The sequence below is a fragment of the Xiphias gladius genome, chromosome 20, assembly GCF_016859285.1.
Source record: "Xiphias gladius isolate SHS-SW01 ecotype Sanya breed wild chromosome 20, ASM1685928v1, whole genome shotgun sequence".
NCBI lineage: Eukaryota > Metazoa > Chordata > Actinopteri > Istiophoriformes > Xiphiidae > Xiphias > Xiphias gladius.
The window spans coordinates 15,025,433-15,046,055 of record NC_053419.1 but is presented as its reverse complement, the minus strand read 5'-3'; the positions used below and the strand labels follow the sequence as shown (position 1 = coordinate 15,046,055).

The following is a 20,623-nucleotide window of genomic DNA, read 5'->3' as shown; positions in this document are numbered from 1 at the left end:
CAACACCCTGCCATGCATTGCATGCCCCGTGTCCCACTCCTCTTCCTCTGATTCTTCCTCACACTAACCTCTGTTTTTGTGTACTAACCATATGCTGGCTTTTTAAACCCTGTCATGCCACACCTGTCCACTAGAAGTCCTCAGAGATTTTTCATGATTCTATGTAGCATCTGAATTGTGTCACAGCTTTACCGCATTTACTCACTACTTACTGTAGTGTAAGCCAGTTTTTCCTTATTATTTGGCAGACTGTCTAAACCACCTCAATATTCTAGCTATACTTACTAGTTGCGTGGATTTGCAACTAATCTAATGATGATTATGATTTGTCTGGTAACAGGCAAACTAAATAATGTCTTTCTGAACCACTGCTATAGTTACAGAGAACACATGCACAGAAAAAACATGCAGGTTGACCTAATTATCCCTTTAGACTTATATCACACTTTTGTATTTTAGAGATAAGGATCACAAACATTTTACTGTACCTCAAAAACATACTAATACATACTAATTCTATTTTCAATTTCCAATTTGATTAATTCCCAGTAGCTGTTGAATATGGCACTGAGTGCAAATGCTAGCACACTCAATGTGACCACAGGGCTATCCTACCACAGAAGAGAGTTTGTGAGTTGTGAAAGAGATTACACCAAAAACATGATGGTGAACTGCATATTATTGCTACAGTTACAGCTAACTGTACAAAAAGAAAAAAAAAAAAGTTATTTAGAACAGTTAAACAGCAACTTAAACGTTCAGCCCAGTCCCTCCTGCTTTTAGCCCAAGTGCTTGAGTGAGTTTCACTAGGCCAACTCTGGTTTAGCCTTAGGCCAATGCATCTGGGGAAGGTAGAAAACCTTAACAAAATATCTCAAAAATAGCAATTAGGACTCTTTTTTCCATTTTCTTCTGACTACTGTGGCAAGCCACCCGTGTGTACGTACGTAGAAAATTCAAGCCAAAACAGCTCAGCAATGGTGATTGGCTGCTAAACTACCCAATTTACTGCTCTGTCACCCTATCAGAAGCAGGGATAATGTTAGGGCAGAGACTTAAAATAAAAGGAATGCAATTGAATTCAAAACTACAATATACAGTGATCATGAATTTTACGATAACACATGATGATTATTGTTGCTTTGGTGACATACAGAAAATCAAAGGACCCCCTACAGGATTTGTGTCCCACACATTATCACCTTATTAGCTATGCTTGGATGATGTTTGGCATGAGATGTAAAGACAGAAGGGGCATTTTGATTCAAATATAGGAGCAGGGGCAGAGAGACAGAAAAGTAAAACCAAAAGTTGGTAAAATATTACTGAGCAATAAACAAACACAGACAAAGGGGGAAGAGGGCATATACCCAAGGACGGTGAGTTTCGCCCGCTGCCCTGAGCTAGTGAAATGAGACACCAGTAACATGAGAGTTTTGCTAGAGAGGCTACTGTTAGATCCTGCCACCGTGGAAAACTGGCCAGACCAGCTATCTGCCCATATATCTGTCCTCTAGATCTGTTGACGTGACCTTTCTGCTCAGAGCTGAAGTGGCAGAAATGAGAAATGCAGGTGAGAAACACCTTAGATCAGTTGCCATGAGACCGCCATGAGGCCCCATTTGAGTGCAGTTGCAAAGATCTCTATTTTCATTCCAGGTTTTGTGAATGCACTACTACTGTAAGATTTCCATGTCAGAGTACAGTCACCAGAAAACAGTCATTTGCTAAATGTTAATGTAATAAATACAGTAACTAAATTGAAACCAATGGTTATTTTACTCAGGTTTGCTTCCAAACCCTGACTCTCCCTGGCTGTATGACTTAATTAACCAATATGCTTTATAGGGATTGTCTGCTAATGAAGTGAACTCAAGAGGAACTGTTTCCATTACTAACCCTTAACTGGCAGGGCAGTTGACAAAACCATTTCCATGTGCAAACTGATAACTTATTCATGTAAACACAGGTGGCTCTAGCTACACCTTCCTCCACACCCCTCCTTCTCTCATCCTTTCCTCCCCCTCATCTCCTCATCTGGTGTGTTTGTCTAACAACCTACTGTTCGAGACAGACAAACACTGCTTGGCATGCCAAGACCCTTGCCCTCAAGCAAACACCCCCTATAAAGCATCAAACCAGTAGGAGGTAATTCACAAGTCTCCATTGGTTACATTTCCTCCAACCTCCTCTCCATGCAATGGCAAGAGTCAACACACTCTAAATAGAAACAGGGGGTAAGGTTGGTGATGGTAATAAACTGTTTTATCTGTTTGATTTTTTAAAAATGTTATCCATCCATCCATCCATCCATCCATCCATCCATCCATCCATCCATCTATCCATCAATATTTTGAAGGGTTCCAGAGGGCTGGAGCCTATCCCACCACGCGTTGGTTGAGTTTCCAATTAACCAAACCTGCATGTCTTTGGACTGCAGGAGGAAACATGAGTCCCTGGAGGAAACCTATACAGGCATTGGGAGAACATGCAAACTCCCCAGCTGGTCAGTCCAAACTGATGACTTTCTTGCTGTGATTTGACAGTGATAAAAACTATACCGTTCCGCCACTCGCCTCTTATAATCTTCTTCGTTTTTGTTCTCTTGTGTTTCCTCTTTTACCAGTCCCTCTTCCTCTCTTTTGATAATATCCATATGTAGGTAGTTGAAGTCCATTTTGAAATGTGTTAGGTATTTCCTTTTGAAATAAAATATGGCTTCCTTTGCACCCAAATTTCTCACTTTTGGCTATGCACTGTATGATCAGACACACTGCTATCAATCTTAGTTGTCAACATTAATCTAAAGGCTCAGGTCCATGATCTCAAACATGCACTCCTTTGAAACAATGTTCCACCTAGCAATTTTTTTTTACAAGAACTTCAACAGTGCCCCTGCTCCAACATGTGTCAGTGTCTTAGCTTTAGTGTTTGCATACATCAGAAAACTCCAATCCCACTTTCTTCAAGAGCACCAGAGTAAAATCTAAAGTTCAACTTTTGAGCACACCACACACAGACAACCAACAGGTTGTTGGTTCATTCATGTTCAGGCATGTTCATTCATGTTCAAGCAAACAAATTTTTGAAAAGGTTTTTTCCTTGCTATTGCTGTTGTTGTTGAGATATCAAAGTAAAGAAGTCACTGTAAATGGGTTTACAATCATGGTTAATATGAGAAAATCCTCCGCTTTGAGAAAGTGTATTTAAGAGTAAGCAACCTATCCTTAGAAGCTTTCATGAACACAAAAATAATGACCAGAGCGAAAAAAATTACAAACTGGAGAAAAAAAGTGCTACTTTGCACGGAATTTCACTAAACCTAACATTACACTAGATTCCTAAAATATAATTTAGGGTTTAATAGCTTTGAATTATAGAACATCATTACACACTTTGTATTATAGACATAAAATACTAGCATAGAAAGTTTCATCTAAATGGTTTTGTGTTGCCAGGAAATGTGTAAAAACCTTGTACGCATCCAGTAAATTCTTTAAACTACGAGGTGGCAAGCTCCCCTCCAGTTGAAATCAAATGTCAGACTGCTGCAGATCGTGGGTGAAAATTCCTGTCTCGTTTGTACTATAATCAGGTGTTATTTAAGGACTTGGGTAAATGCATTCTCAATAGTAAGTCCCTAAGGATGGTACAAGGCACATGCACTGACTAATGAACTGAGAACAGAGGGATGGGAGCCCAGAAACATTTATAGCACTCACTTTATCACAGGTTAAGTAACAAAACCTGATCATTTTACACAGAAGTGCAAGCTCACAACGTATGGCTACAGTTGTCAATATACGAAGGCTACTTCAAACACTTTAACATGCGTGGCAGCAGCATAAGCACTGTTACACTTACATCTGGACAAAACATCCAAGAATTAGAACTGCATAAATTAATTTTAGCATAGAGAATGTACCTGTCACTGACAAATACAAGTCAGATTCTCTCTATGTGTTTGGCTTGCCCTTTTTTTAGCCTCATTTTATAATCTGTCTCAGAAACAGCATGATTTTAAAAATAAACTTTTATGGCTAATACATCATCTGAGTCCAATGAGACCAAATAAAAAACAGATGCGATTTCCTTTATCACAGACATACTGCAAGGCGTGATCAATCAGCCCGCCGCTAATATTAGGAATGTTAAATCACCAAAAAACATTTGGAGGAAAAAGCAATGATGTGAAACACATTATTTACTATATCTTTGTAAGATGTGGTATTCAGAGCCATACCTCCTGTGCAAACAAAGATTTACTTTAACAAGAAAGATAACAGAAAAGTTTGCATGTGTTTTGTACAAATGTAATAAAATACCAATATAATCATGTTAATAGATACCATATCTACGAGTTCGTATGTTTACAAAGGATGTTAAAAGCACTGCATCGCTTTATTGACACCCTCAACAGAGAGGCCAAGCAGGGGTCATAAACAACATCTAAAAGAAAAGGTGGACACTAAATTTACACTTATTCAGCCTCTGAGTTTGTATGGATCATACAGGAAAGGGAAAAAGAAAATATGGAGATTAAGTAAAGAAAACAGCACATATGCATCTAAACTTAAACCTCTTCTTGTTTGCCCTCCTTCAGTCTGTTTTGCCTATAAACTATACCACCTGCCAGCAGACCTTCAAACGGATTGCTTGATTATAACTACAATATCACAGCAGGAACTGTTGACAAAAGACAGTCCAAAGAGTCTATCATAAAGTCTCTCAGTTGGAAAAGGTAAGGGGAGGATATGGCAGATCTGTTGTTTGTGAAATAAAAAAATGGCTGATTTAATTGTTGCAAGTGACGGGAAATTCTAATGTCGTAATGCTCGTAATGTGTAATACCTGTTTTAAAGGTAATTTCTTCTAAATGGAAAAGGGGATGCCTATTTAGTGAAACAACAAAACAAAAATGATAAGTTCTGATAACCTCTCCTACATCCACTCATTCTAAACACATGGTTCCCTTGTTCTGATTTATAACAAGGACATAGCAGTCACTGTTCCAAGTACATAAGTCAAATGTTGAGATGCCTATTCGGAACAAAACAACTTCTCGCCTTCCTTGAAAAACGGTCATACGAACACTGGAGATGAGTTCAACTTCTTAACTCAAAAATACTCTCTCTCTCTCTCTCACACACACACACACACACACGCACACATATTTACACACATGGTCTTAATTTGTACCAGCTGCTTAGTCAGACTGGCAGACAACAGCCAACCCCTGGTCTGTAGACACAAACTGGTGTTTGTAAATCACCACTTCAGATAAAAGGAGAGCTAAGTGTCTTGAGCCAAGAGGAAAGCAAAGGAGATAGAGGTGAGGAGAAAGAGAGAGTGCAACTGTCAGACTCATTTCCCCTTAAAATATGTCTGTATAGTAAAAACATTCATTAAGGGCATAAAACAAAACATAAACTTAGAAAAGGAAAAACAGTGAGCACGGTGTTCGTAAAGACAGAGTAATGACAATAATAATGGCTCTAATAACATAATATACCTCAACTACAGCCTTTCCACTTGTGACGGAAATTTGGTGCCAGGATGAAGTTAGATCACCTCTTCAGAGGGATTCCTGCACATAACACATATCCATGTACAAACACGCACAGACTCAAATACAAACATATACATATGCTACACCCACCTTGGCTTGGTTACTGATGATGAAGCCTCCAGATTTTAAAAATGTCCTATCTTGGATTCAAATCAATAAACCTCACTGACACGCACACAAACATGGGCCATATGTTCTCAAAAGACTATTGAGGCCCTCAGACATTTAGGAGGCCCCACAAAGGTCCTTCCTGCATCCTCCAAATGTTAGAGGATGGTGCGGGAGCCTGAGGAAGAGCGTGGCTCAACTCTGGATTTTTGTGACACTCTATACACATTTCTCTTTACTTTGCACTGTACATAGCACAATGAAAAGAAACAACAGAGAGAGAAATCTTTTTTTTTTTCTCATGATAAAGCCACGGCACACCTAGCAATAATTAAACTAGTTACAGTAATCCATGAACTAGCAAATATTTCTGTGTTAATGTCTTGACAAATCAGCTGTGGTATAATTATATGAACTCTTAGAAGTCTTAAAAAGTGATGCAGAAGTTTCTTGAATATCAGTTTTGTTTTCATCTATAGGTACTGGTATTCAGCATGAGGATGCCATTATGACAACATAATATCTCACATGCTATGTACCATGTGGCAGAACGAAAAGAAAAAAAATCACTCGTAGATATCATCAGTGGATTGGCTTCTAAGAGCATTTCTGTTGTTAGGACGGATGGAATTTATCTCTGTCAACCAACTTTCCCACAATCCCCCTTGAATACCCCAATTTGGATGTTCCCATTTCCCAAAATGATTCCAACCCCACTGTCTTAAGTCTCAGTATTTTGGGTAGGGTTTTTGCCTTCACTGAGTGATTTGCTTTGGCAGTAAACATAATTACTACAACTAAAATTTGATTCATTTTGTGTCAACCAGTGTCATCGGTGTAAGCACTGGTACACCAGGGGCCGAGGGCGCCTGCTGAGCATTTCAGAGTTTATTGTTTGTTTCAGACCCTGTTGTATGACTCTGTGAGGTCAGGCAGTGACCTAGTTCGTTTGAAATTTTGGACACGTGCAAATTAAGAAAAGAACTTCATAAGAGCATATTTATTCCGTCACAGCACCCCCTAAAACATGTTTTTATTTCAATCAACAGGTATTCCTTTTCCACTCCTCTTTCTCTCTTTGTTAAAGGCATATATTAAAATTTGAAGCCTGAGCATGGGAAGCAGGAGTGAGCATCTGTGAGGCATTTGTGGAGAGAAAAGGAGAAAGAGCAACAGAGAGAAACTAGTATGAGTTTCCAAGCACCATCCCATGGTTTACTGGAATGCTGGTGAGCGCCTGGTGTGTGAGGTAATGTCCTGTCACCCAGCCCCACCCATACCCACTGAAGCTCACCGTCTCATTGGTCCAGGGCTAATGATGGGCGACTTCCACGGCCTACTGAGAATGGGGCTGTAAAAGTTAGTGAGTGGCTGCAATTATGCAGTTTACCTATCCCAGTCTCATCAGGGCAGTAGTGACTGGGTGGTAGGGAACATAGACCACAAACTAATGTATAGGGAGTGGTGAGCGCACAATGCCAGCAAGTTGAAAACAGATGGGTCTGCGGAGAATATAAATGTCCCTCAGTCAGTGGCCCCCTATGCTCAATAAAACAGAGCCAATACCCAGCATATTAACAGCTTGAAAATGTTACGGGGGGGTCATCAGTGCCATTAAAAAAATACACCAGCCACAATGAGGTTTCCACATGGCAGAACCACAATAATAATTGAAATGGGAAAAGTAAAAGGGAAAAAGGAACGCCATCCCAGAGGTTTCTTTTTAATGTTACCACACGCTTATGTCACTGGCACTGTGCCTGACGAGGGCTGTGTGGTTTGGGGGAATGTTGGTGAGAGAGACAGTGCCAGAGAAGCTGTCTCTCCTGTACTGCTGAAAGCAACAGCTTGGCTACTGTATGAGCTTTTGTTTTTGTGGGCATGTAAGTGTGTGTGTGTGTGTGTGTGTGTGTGTGTGTGTGTGTGTGTGTGTGTGTGTGTGTGTGTGTGTGTGTGTGTGTGTGTCTGCGAATGTGTGTGTGTGTGTGTGTGTGTGTGTGTGTGTGTGTGTGTGTGTGTGTGTGTGTGTGTGTATGTGTGTGTGTTTCAGCTTTTGCAACAGTATGGTCAAGTTTGCCTGTGTGTTTGCATTTATATGAAGGGGAGAATGCGCATTAAAATGTGTATGTACACACTGCAGTAGCCTATACAGTATGCATATACAGTGGGGTCCAAAGTCTGAGACCACTTTCACATTCAGGTCGCAGACTTTTGGACCCCACTGTATCCTCCACTTAAGTACACAAACACACACTGTTGGGTTTTTTGGGACCTGGGAAAAAACTGGGCTAGTTATTGTTTCCTTGTTTTTACTAGCCAGAATCATTTCTTTTACAGTGCCTCTCTTATCCCTCTCTGTTTCCTCTGAAGCATTACTTACCTAAAGATGAATGTAGCAGAGGTTATTTAATGCAGACCTCATGCACATATGTTTGTTTTACATCTCGAGATGGGTGAACTTCATATATAGGCAATTTCTTGTAGCGTGAGAGGACTAAAATGTTATCCCTTCTGTTGCTTATGTATAATTGAGGGGAGTGTTCTCCAGGGGTGCCCAGGGGTTGCGTCAGAGATTGCCTGGGCAGCAACCCTCTCTGGAGAAATCACCTGGCTTGCTGTTTGATCTTAAAATCTGAATGCACATGCACCCTACCTGCAAACACAAATTCATCTACACACATGTACATGAAGCCAAGCGGTCTGCAAACCTTACATGGGTATTAGCACAAGGGTGCACACACACACACACACACACACACACACAGACACACCAACAAAGGTTTGCGCAGCTATCCTTGTTAGGACATTGCATTGACTTCCATTCATTGTGCACAGCCTAACTCAAAGCCTAACCCTGACCAGGACCTAAGAAATGCCTTTTTTTCCTCATTAGGACCAGACTACTGGTCCCGATAAGGTCGTGTTTATACCGGAAAAGGTCCCAAAGAGGTAACAAACACACACACACACACACACACACACACACACACACACACACACACACACACACACACACACACACACACACACACAGGTTAGTTGCCACGGCCAGTTCTCCAATCCAATCCCTCTAGAGCAAGTTGAGCTGGCTCACCATATTACATGGTGTGGTAGTGGGGGAACAGTATGTTCTGCTCCACAAAGACAGCAGTAGTACATTTCCGTCCCCCATGGACCTGCCCTACAATCTTGCATGGAGTCGGCACTGTGAGTGTGTGTGCTTGCCTGTGCGTCTCTGTCTGACTGCGTACCTGTGTGTGAGCTTGATCAAGACAGGAGGGAGAATCTTTTAAATAAGCTTAAGCCACCTTACAGTATTAACAGGTGGCCCCAAGTTAGAAGTCGTCTACAACATTTTGAAATGTGTCTGACATTGAAAGAGAAAACAAAAAGGTTAAAAACAACACAAATATTAAACCAGGATAGAATTTTATACTGGCAGTTAGGCATCATTGTGATCATTAATATATCTCAACTTTATTAACTTCATACATTCTCTTTTATCCATATGGTATTTTGATTGGTTCAAATTGCTCATTTAAGGATATTTTAATGTGGGAATGGCCAATGAGAGTGGTTTTGGACCCTTTTCTACTTTCACAATAATTTTTATCCTGTATTCTATCCATGTATTTTCTTTTGACTGTAGTACGACTGTCAGTCAAACTAATGTCCAGATTGTTATAGCTCCAATTGCAACCACTAACCCCATCTGTTCATCCATCATTTGTCATCTGTCATTTATGGATCTGATTCCCTACATTATGTCATATGACATTTCAGCTATCATATTTGAAAGCATTTGACTGCTGTGTGTTCTTTTATATTTATCTTAATTTACAAATCTCATACTCTCCTCTATTTTCTCAATCTGCATGTTACTTTTTTCCTCTTTTTTGGCTTTATTTACTGTTGTGTCACCATATATTAACCCTTTCTGTATCATCAAGTAAAAAAACTATAACTATATAAGTAAAAAAAACTATAAATATAGCACTACCATTGTAGTTTCTACCTCTAGTAGTTAGTGCTGGGATTCACACTCCATGACCCAAAAATGAATGTGTTTCACCCTTACAAAGATCTAGTACACATTTACTTTCTGTAAGGTGGACTGCAGGATACTAAGCTATTGTTTACAAAACAATTATTCTTATGTTGCTGAACCCTCCCTCAGTAGTGGTTTAAATGTAGGAGCATTCATTCATTTTTCTCCTTGGCTTTGCTGTGGTGTGTGAAGATATAAAAGTCAAGCTAAAAAGTTCAGCTCTCACACACTAATGCCGCATATTGAGATTGATGGTGGCTGTGCCACCCCGTTCTCACCCTTTAGACATGCCCCTGCCGTGTATACCCTTTAAAACACACACGCATATGCACAAAAGTACATAGCACTTGAGATTTCGTGCAGATACATGATCTCTCTTTATCCTCAAGTGCCTTCTTGTGCTGTTGTTGCTTTCTTGCATCCGCAAAGATCCCTATCACTGCTGCCCGCTTTGCTCTCTCTCTCAGACACATGGACACACACACACACACACACACACACACACACACACACACACACACACACACACACACACACAGAGAGAGAGAGAGAGAGAGAGTCAACACTGTCTTAGACATCACAAAGAACTGATACAGAAGCCAATACAGGCCTTGTTTACTAGATCAGAGGGAAAGGATGCGCTACCCACTTCCCCTACCCCTAACACACTCATTCAGAACGAAAAACACTAACAAACACACAGAGAGTTGGTTACACTTTAGCATTGTTATCTATCAGGGAAGCCCATCTCTAGTCCAACTCCACCAAAGACCTGTGAGCCATGAACACGGAAACCTGATTAAATTAAACCACAAAGGAAGAAGTGAGCTTTTAGCAAAGCAGGACAACGTGCTGTTGGTTTCTGATAAAATAATGACTACAAATAGCACACACTCATTTGCACAGCCAATTTTTCAAGTGCTTGACAACATGGTAATAGGGCAAAGTTTGGGAGAGTAGTTGGCTTTTTTACCCCCAGTTTTTTAATTAATTTATTAGAATAGGGCTCTAGTTCCTAGTTCAGATTGTATTCCCAGACTTGATAAATGGGGGAATTTCTTTTAGGGAGAATGCTGCTCATCCCTCCAATAGAGATCCAGAGATCTGGCAAAACCAAGGAGCTCCAAAGCTGTTCTGGTGGTTTGTGGTAGCCCAACACCTTGCTAAGACACATAATTTTGGTTTTCTTTGTACACTCCCTTTGCACTTATAACCTCTTTCTGGGCCTCAGTTTGACTTTAGCTCTTTATTCGTCTCTCTCCCACACCAACACACACATCAGCACACAAACAAGCATGAAAAGGACAATAATGTTACATATTGTTGGATGGATGCTAGTGGTTAACCAGACACCAACTCCAGCAGAGAACTATACTGTCATTTTGGCTATATGCCGTGGTAATGCCGTTGTCTCCAGAGTATGGTTGGCTGAGATCAAAGGGTTACTCTATGCGCCAAGTACTCAACAAGAATTGATGGCTGCTGCCCCGCCCCCTACAACAAAGTACTCTAGATTGGGAATGCAGTCCAGATGCCTAAAAAATGACTATTCGTTGGGCACTCTACGGCAGATTCCTGGTCGCCATCAAGAGCAATTGTCAGCAAAAAACAGCAATTAAAATACCAGATGGCTAGACATCACTGAAAGCTCGTTCATCTTCAATAACTTTGTTTTGCTACTGATGAGCCACTGTGGTGTTTTATATGTTGTTCTAAAGTGGCCACATTTAAACTGGATCCATGAATGAAGACAAGCCTAGCCTACTGCCTGGTCTTCATCTCCAGAACCAGTCTTCACATACTTCATCTGTGGCATGAGCCTCCAGGACAGTCGCCATAGCCACACACATGCAATTGCACAAACTATTCAGGAGCATTACTTGAACAAGACCTCAGCTGAGTTATTTGAGGCCGTGTTATGTTATCTTTGTTTTCCAAGGGACTACCACAAGCAAACAAGCGTGCACAATTGTGTGTGTATTTGTGTGCGAGAACACATGCAGATTTTTTTGTTTGTGTGTGCATATACTCGAAACTGCAAAGACACAGTGTAATCAAAGTTCATTTGGATTTGACGAGGTGGCGTACGATGCTACTGCAGCACATGCTACTCGAGTGGAAAAATAATTGCCATGTACTGATGTTGGTGAGGTGCATGGGGTTTGTGGACACAATTTTTGAATTAACAGTGTACCTACAAAACTTGCAACTCACGATTTCCTGGATAGACGACAGAATATGTGAGAAAGTGAGAGAGAGAGAAAAGGAGAGAAGGAGAGGCAGAGAGAGATAGTGACAACACCATTGTGTTTTGTTAACCTGTGTTTGCACATTTTCCCCCCATGCACATGCACTTGTGCGTCCACATAGAGTGTACAGTCAGTGGCCTTGTAACGAGGTGATCTCATCACATATGATCCTTGGGGAACAGTGTGTTCTCCACAGTAAAAGTACTTTTTGAATGAACAATGTGTCCTTCACAGCATAAATCCTTTCTTTATGGTTATATGGACATGTTCCACTAGTGTCTCAATCTTCTCAGAGAATAAAACATCTGCATTGTTGTTTGTTGGATGACTTTCCCTTTTTTGCTCAGACCAAAGTGGTGCCATATAAATATCAAATGAATTAAATGGTGTCCGTTAATCTCCTTCCTCTGTTTGCCAAAGTGTTCTTGAGCAAGGCACCTGACCACAGCTGTTCGAGAGTAATCAGTATGTTGGCCTTGTAAAATGCATCATCAGCAGTGGGAACAAGCTCTAGTTCCAAAATCACACACATGCCTCAGAAAGGCAAGAGAGAGCACTCTCAGTGTAGAGGGGTAGACCTAATGTTTCAACAGAAATTTTCTCCTTTGCTGGGTTAAAATATTTATGATCATAAAATTTAACAATCGATATTGATGTCACTCTTAACATCAAAGTAAGATACGGCAGGATACTTATTTTAACATTTGGTTTTGATAACAAGTACCCTGAAAGCTATCAAGATACTGGACAATAACTAAGTGAAATAATAAATAGTGGATTCAAAGGAGATGGTATACTTCATCAACATGCCTTAGCTTTGACCATCCATATTAGGGAGAGGGGATTAAATAGGATTGAACGTATTGCACTTATTTTTGTTCGAAGCTTTGTGCGTGTGTGTGTGTGTGTGTGTGTGTGTGTCTGTCTACATGAATGTATGTCTCATCCTAATGTTTTGGGCAATCAGTCCCTTTCTGCTTTGCGACCGCAACAGATCAATGCTTCCACCAGCCTTAGGTGGAATTAGTGGCTTCTTCTCTCTCATTAAAGTAATAAGCATTACTTTAATGAGCAGCAAACTTCTGCACCCACCTTGGGAGACATCTAATTACACGTTTCAGTCTCTAAATTACTTAAATTGTAAACCAGCAATAAAAGTTTTTTTTGCCTTACAAGTGCCTTACAAAAATTGCAGGCTTTATTATCATCATTATGATATGTAAAACATTCATGGATGAGAAAGCATTAGCACCAAATCATCAAAGAATCAAAGACCATTTTGTTTAATATCAGACAGGAATAAATGACTTAATCAATATTTGTTTCTATGTGCACATATGGAGAATTTTAATGCCTATTATCCTCTTGACATGATAAATTATATCATTAAGATATTTGGCTTTTTTAACTGAGGGAAGCTAATGTGTATTAGATAGGACGAGCTGTGTATGGCCTTACCTTAGTAACAGCAGGGTATCCAGCAGCCACCTCACCGGAGCAGTAAGGCTTTTCCTCATGGGAAACTTCGACAGTGGAGGCCCATTGGTCCAGGAAACCACTTGGGGTGTAGAGGCCGCAGTCTCTCACACCAGTCTCTCGCTCAAAGTCCTCACACACCCCATCGCCATCATAGTAGTAGCACATGCTTGGCTCCTCTGTAGGTGAATAGAGAACAGGTAACAGTTTTCTTGTAACTTGAAATAAATCATTATCTGTGTTTTCATGAGTTTTTCAGTAAAGGGAGGATTGAGTACAGCTGAAGTCAGCTGGTCAGATTCTTCGTATCTCCCACCATCCCCAGTCTTCCTTGTCTAGCATGTTTTCATTTGTACCAAGCCATACAGGTGAGTTTTTACAAACACCAACCTTTACTCCCCCCCCCCCCCCCCCCCCCGCCATCCTTTTTTATAGAACATTCATACCCCCTAATCCTTTCGGATACAATTTCTAACCTTATCTCTGTTATTGTGGAAGGTCAAGAGGGAGAGGACCAGATAAAAACAGGAGGAGGCTAAGGGGAAAAAAGGTGCATGGATGAAAGGAGGATAAATTCTTGAGTGTGTGAGGATCTACAAACAGAGATGAGAGAATATGCTAAGGTCAGGTAGAAAGAAACAACGAGAAAGAATGAATGGGAGAGAACGATAAAATGAGCGAGAGAGATAAACACAGAGAGAGGTGGGGGGTAGGGGGGAACCAGACAAAGTCAAGAGCTAGAGAAAGATACAGCAGTAATTTTTCCAGACATCCCACCCGGAGTTCAGGTCTGGAACTGGAAGCTTATGGACGGGAGGAGAGGGGAGCAGAGCAGGGAGGTTGCATGGGCCTCACTGCTCTCAGCTCTCAGCTAAAGCAGTGTCAGCCGGTGGGGTTCCAGTTAGGGGGAAAGGCGGCATTCTGTGCCAAGTTGGCCAGGGCCTCCTCCTCGAAATTCCAGCCCTCCCCAGCACAGCCAAAAACTCAAGTCAGTTCTGTGCTCTGGCAATGGTGAAACGAGGGGCTACTGAGGGGGCATACAGAATACGCTCCCGCCACTCACTCAGCAGGAACAGAGGCAAAGAAGAAGGGAAAGGAGCGAGACTAAGACAAGAGGAAGCTTGAACAGTGGCTTGTGAAAGCTGCAGGAGTAATAGAGTAGAGTGTGAACTAAAGAGAGAAGAGGAGGTAAAGGATGTAAAAGGAGAAAGAGTATTGCTACAATATTTGAATTTGGACAGGGATAGAATAAACAGATAACGGAAAAAGTGGAAAGGTTATTGAGTCCAAGAGCAAAAAGAAGAGAGATCTACAGTTGGAGAAAGAGAGACAGTGATGAGTTGAACAAAGAGAGATAGTGAAACAGAAAAGAAAGGTGCAGAGGCTGACAAAATTAATTAAACGTGTTTTGTTTGTTTGTTTGTTTTTTCAGGACAGCACCCCATCCTACATTTGACAACATGTCATACAGAACAGAGAATGAAATCTGACCTTCCAAACCTATCATTTTCGTGATAGAAGGGATATGTGAATATGGAAAATCGTATTGCATTTCCTTTATGCTTTATCTGCACCTGTGTTTACAGTGGCTTGAAGCCCTAATGAGACATAGCCAGTATTGTAATGCCAGGTGGGGTCATGTGAAAAGAACTTGTCGATTTCATCAATTCCAGATATGATTGGGCTCAATCGTGTGAATAGCCTATTAAAGCTCATCCAAACTGTAGCATGCCGGCCCTGTTGTATACTTAGTGTCAATTCTCCATCCAGCTCTCTCTTTCACTATCCAGCACACTGACAAGCAGGCACTCTCTCACACATACAGACAGATGGACAGAAGGTCCCATCATTATAGTGTCAGATTTCTGTGCAAAACTACAACTATGTCAGACAGTGTCAGACACACATACACAAACACGCACACACTTACACACTTCCCTGAGCACTGCAGTTGGTGGAAAAACAGCACAGCCAATGCAGTCATCCAGCAATCTGACAGGGATTAAGTGGCCACTTCACAGAGGCTCACATATGTGTGTGTATGCATGCGTGCATGCACTGTACATGCACACAAGCACACACACACACGCACACACACACACACACACACACACACACACACACACACACACACACACACACACACACACACACACACACAATCACAACAGGGGGCCAAATGATTGTCAGACAGCAGGAGAACTGCACAGGAAACCATCCATCTATTCATAAAACAAAACAACATAGGAGATGCCAGTCACTCAACTATGTAAAATAAGATCACTCAACCTTGTAAGAAATAATGATTTCCAGATTTTCTTTTTTTTTTCACAAGTCAAAGTGATAATGATATCTAATGGCATTCTTATTCTTTTGAGAAAGGCATAGAGTACTTGGATAAAAGATGCCAAGATGTCAAATCTGTTCATTCACAAACCTAGCCTGTGGGTCTCATCAAAACCTTTGCAGCCCTTCTATGGTAAATGCCACATGTAACGGATCCATCTCATTTAAAATATCACGTTTTGCCAGTGAAAAGTGTTTAGAACTTTATCATTAAAATAGTTCACATACTGTATGCACACATAACACTTTTAAAAATGTGTTAGATACAGTATGTAATATAATATCTCATAGTTTTTCTTTCATTTTTTCCATAACTTGTTATTCTTAAGAATTAGTTAAAATGAAGAAATCTGTAATTATCAGTACTCTACTCTTTCTAGGCGGTATTAGCCCAAGATACATTTACTACCCAAGCAAGACCTTGCTATACAGTATATCATACAGGATCATTAATTCACAGCTACCGCATCCTTCTACTAATGGCAACAGAGCAGATCTGCTTGAGAAGTCAGGGGTTAAATACCTTCATCAAAGGTGCACTAAAGGCAAACAAATTCTCTTCAGTTTGATCAACAGGAATCCATAGAAATAAACTAGTGACTGCATGCTTTCCTGTTTTAAGCTGAAGGGCAACATCATCTATAGGACTTACCAACACAGTTGAAGAAGGGCTCTTTCTTGCACTGACTGGAGCAGCCATCCCCATTCATAGAGTTCGTATCATCACATTCCTCTCCTTTGGAACTAAAACAGCAGGAAGCAGTACTTAGAAAACATACACACACACACACACACACACACACACACACACACACACACACACACACACACACACACACACACACACACACACACACACACACACACACACACTTCAAGCAAGTCCAGTTTCCTCTGGATAGCTCTTACGGCACACACACACACACACACACACACACTTCTAAACTGATAAATACCAAATTAAACACAATAGGGGTAAAGTTTTTTTTCTGAAAATGCTTCATCGCATCTGTATGCATGCATTTCAGTATATACATTTTGATCACGCGTGTGGGTGCCTGTTACCTCTGGATTCGTCCATCCCCGCAGTACGGTGACCCCAGTTCGTGCACCAAAGGTGGGGAGGGCTCACTCTCACTCCGGCTGGAGATAGTTTGAACTTGGTATGTGTACACAACATGTGGCTCCACCTCCCTGCACAGAGAAAGGAAAAAAAATCACAGTAAATCCATGAATTTTGGGATTACGTATGTGAAGCTTTGAAGAAATGTCAGATTAAGAATCAAAGCTAAAGAAAGAAAGAGTCAGAGATTGTACTCTGAGAAAGAGACTCAGACCAGGCCTGTGGAAAACGGGTCGATAGGAGAGTTGCTCTGTTGGCTAGGGAGTGTGTGTGTTGTTGCAATCTTTTAGCATCTAAACCAACATAAACAAAAACATCTGTCTCAGCACACACTTCCACTCATCTGCCTATCTGGTCACGCGCTGATATGGCTGCATTTACCCACTTCGGGTCCACTTTTGTTTCCTTATCATAGTGATTCAGGGAACCATCATGATGAATACACAATGGACAGGAGAAATATTGGGGGACTACTCACTTTGCCGGTGTAAGTTGCCATGATGGTTTCTTGAGTCACCAAGATAAGGAAGTCTGAAAAAAAAGTCTGAAAGGAAAAAAAACATAAATGAGAAAACCAAAACCATAAACAAAAGAAAATAAATCAAAGCTGTAAATGAGAAACAAAAACCATAAGCAAAGCAACTAAACAAAACTCAAGGAAAGAAATCTGTAAATGAGAAACAACATTAGTGCAAGTGAGGGTGCTGTGATGATATTAGTTGATCTGATTTTATCCTGTCAAGTAGTTATTTTCCTCTCTGATCTGTTGGTTTGCCTTTACATGTTTCTTGTGTTTCCACGGGATTCAATAAGTTCTGTAGGATTCCGTTCCTGTTTTAACTACAGGCAGGCTTACTGGCTCCTCTAACCCACTGGTTCAAGTGAATGACACACATCGTGGGTCTCTATACACTCGTCAAAAAAATCTTCTGCTTTAATTGCTCAAAATAAGTAGAAACATTCAGCTGGGGGCAAGTAGCCTGCTTCATGGATCCGGAACATGTACTGTTTCATGTTAAAAAGCATCATAACGAGAAATGAAAATTGAAAACAAAGATAAAAAAATTTAAAAAAAAAACATGTAAAGGCAAGCTAAGAATTAAGGGCTTAAGTGTGTATTCATCTATTTTAACTATTTCAAACAATAAAAACAGGATATCTGATCTTCACATCAGCACTCTCATTTGCAACTGTATCGTTTACAGTTTTCTTTCCTTTTTGACTTCTTTTTCTTTTTGCTTATAGTTTTGGTTTCTCACTTGTAGTTTTGATTTGTCGCTTATGGTCGTGGATTCTCATTCGTGTTTTTTTTTTGTTTTGTTTTTTTGTCTTTCAGAGTTTTTGGCCAGCGTTTGGTGTGTGTATCTGACTGAAGAACAAGGTAAGGCATAGTAATTTCTTTACATTCTAATTCTGACTGAGACAAGCACTCAGTCTAATAAATAATAAATATCTATATGTTTTGTGTGTGCGTGTGTGTGGGTTCTACATTATAAGCACTGATGTCTGAGGATTGTCCTGCTCACACCACCATTCCCGTTTAATTTTCTTGTACTTAAATAACTCCAACTCCCTTATGTTTGAATGACAGCCGATTAATATGTTAGATTACAAAGGGGAATCCAGGTGGCTGCATATCTATATAATTGGTGAGAGCTCGTTTATTACAGTAATATTTTGATGGCCGTGACCTGCGTTTGTGACGTTTGCTCATTCTGGAAAAATATTTAAGTTTGATAGATGGACTGCAAAAAAACAATGAAGTCCTCGCAATTCTTTCACAATCTGAAACACACGGTGGAATCAAAGGATATCAGCAAGAAAAATTGTACAGTTTAAAGAATCCAAAAAACACTGTCGTCAGCAATATGGAGAAAATGAGTGAACGTAATGCGTGCTCTATGTTCTCTGTGTTATTCAATGCATAAGGTGGTAGGAATGCATAACTGTGGCCAGCAATCATGGCTAGTATTGGTTAAGTACATGAGCAAAAATAAGGGATATGGTTGGGGAACAACTCCAGTAAATGAGGGTAAATAGGAACAATAGGTTAGCCGTAGATCATTTCATGTGGACCATCAAGTACCATATAACTAATTTTAGAATGCCCTCTGCAATGCTGTACAGTAAATGCAGTGACAAGCATGCAAGAATACTGTACTGCTCACAATGAATACCAGGGTATATGCGTATCCATATGCCCATTACACAAAGTAACTCACACACATGCACGTACGTGCCAGCACACAGACACACAATACCTCTATTACCACACTGCCGGCCAACTATGGCCTTCAAACTTAAACAAGAGTACACAGGCACAAACCGCTATTCCCACTGCTGCCATATAATCCCCAGTGTGAGTGCAACGCAGCACCAGCAGCAAACATTGCTCTGGTACCACAAATGTTTCACCCAAGGCCAAAGCTAAAGTCAGCAATCAAACCAAGAAAAACTCTCTGTGATGTTCAGGGAAGCCCTAACCTTTGATGAGCTTGAAGTCAAGCCATTCAGTTTAGCATTTTTGTGATTAGGTACACTAGTGAATAAGAACACCAGAATGTTCTAAAAGACAGATTTAATAAAAGAAGCAATCAGTATTCTGCATACCCATGTACAAAGATATTACACATAGCAGAATGAAAGGTGTACATCTGCATTTGCTCGTGTGCATATACGCTCTCATGCCCTAACTTCCGTAATTCATGTCAAAGAAAAAAGAAACACAAACAAAGAATTTATATCAGAAAGGAGTGCTTTCTTCAAGACACCGCTGACTTTGGTACATGGCTTTTGTTCTTTCCACTCATCTTCATTTCTCCATTTCTCCTGTGTTTGTTCATCACATTCTCAGCAGACGAAAGCATACCAAGTTCAAGTTAGCTGTGCTGGCCCAAGTATAAAAAAACCAATGAACCTAAAGATCAAGTAACAAAACGAATTTCCCAACAGCAAAAATCATGCCTAGGATGAGATGTTTATGTTGGCTTTATTATTATCAACACAGAATGGTTGACCTGACAGACTCTCTCTTATACTACAGTATGTGCTGTTCTGCAATGTTGGCTAATGCTGGTGCAACTCCAGGCTACACTCAAACATGCCCCCTCTAATTGAATTAGTTTAGCCCCTGGAAAAGTCAAGCTGTGGGAGACTTTATCTTTGAGGAGAGCAAACACACAGAATTGACAGAAAGAAGAGAGAAACAGATACTGCTTTGCAGCAAGGAAGCACACGAATTTCCCGTTAGTGGATAATGAGAATTTCTGGCTATGATACTGTAGGTAATTCAGTGCATAGTGAGGTAATTGCACTGACTGATCAGACCACACTGAGAGACATGGTCATGCAGGAACAAGCAAGAAGAAAGAGACAAGTCTCTAGATGCGACTGAGTAGGAGATAAGGGCATGTAGAGAAAAGGAAAATACATAGCTAAAAAAATCAAACAAGGAACAGATAAGGAAAATGGAGAAGTAAATGGGGATTTCTAAAATACTGTCTAGAGAAGGTGTATATATAGGGCATGGGGGCTTCTGTGGAAAAAATGTCATCCATTCCTCATTATTCTGAGGTTTATTAAACTGAAAAACGACAGCATTAGTTGTCTGTTTATATTTTCCTGACAAGTGATGTCTTGCAGTCCTAAGAATAATTACAGTCCTCTTTCAGCAGCAAAGGTGGAAGTAGCATGATGTTGGTATA

The 20,623-nt window shown here is 40.5% G+C and overlaps 1 protein-coding gene across 1 annotated transcript in view; it reads right to left on the bottom strand.

Annotated features, from left to right (window-relative positions):
- pappaa (pregnancy-associated plasma protein A, pappalysin 1a) overlaps positions 1 to 20,623 on the bottom strand; it is an 87,394-nt gene that overhangs the window by 35,627 nt on the left and 31,144 nt on the right. The window contains exons 8-10 of the mRNA XM_040156621.1: positions 16,862 to 16,990; positions 16,449 to 16,540; positions 13,433 to 13,629 (exon numbers count right to left, since the gene is read on the bottom strand). Of these exons, the coding sequence (XP_040012555.1) occupies positions 13,433 to 13,629; positions 16,449 to 16,540; positions 16,862 to 16,990 (418 nt within the window). The remainder of the gene's footprint in view (positions 1 to 13,432; positions 13,630 to 16,448; positions 16,541 to 16,861; positions 16,991 to 20,623) is intronic.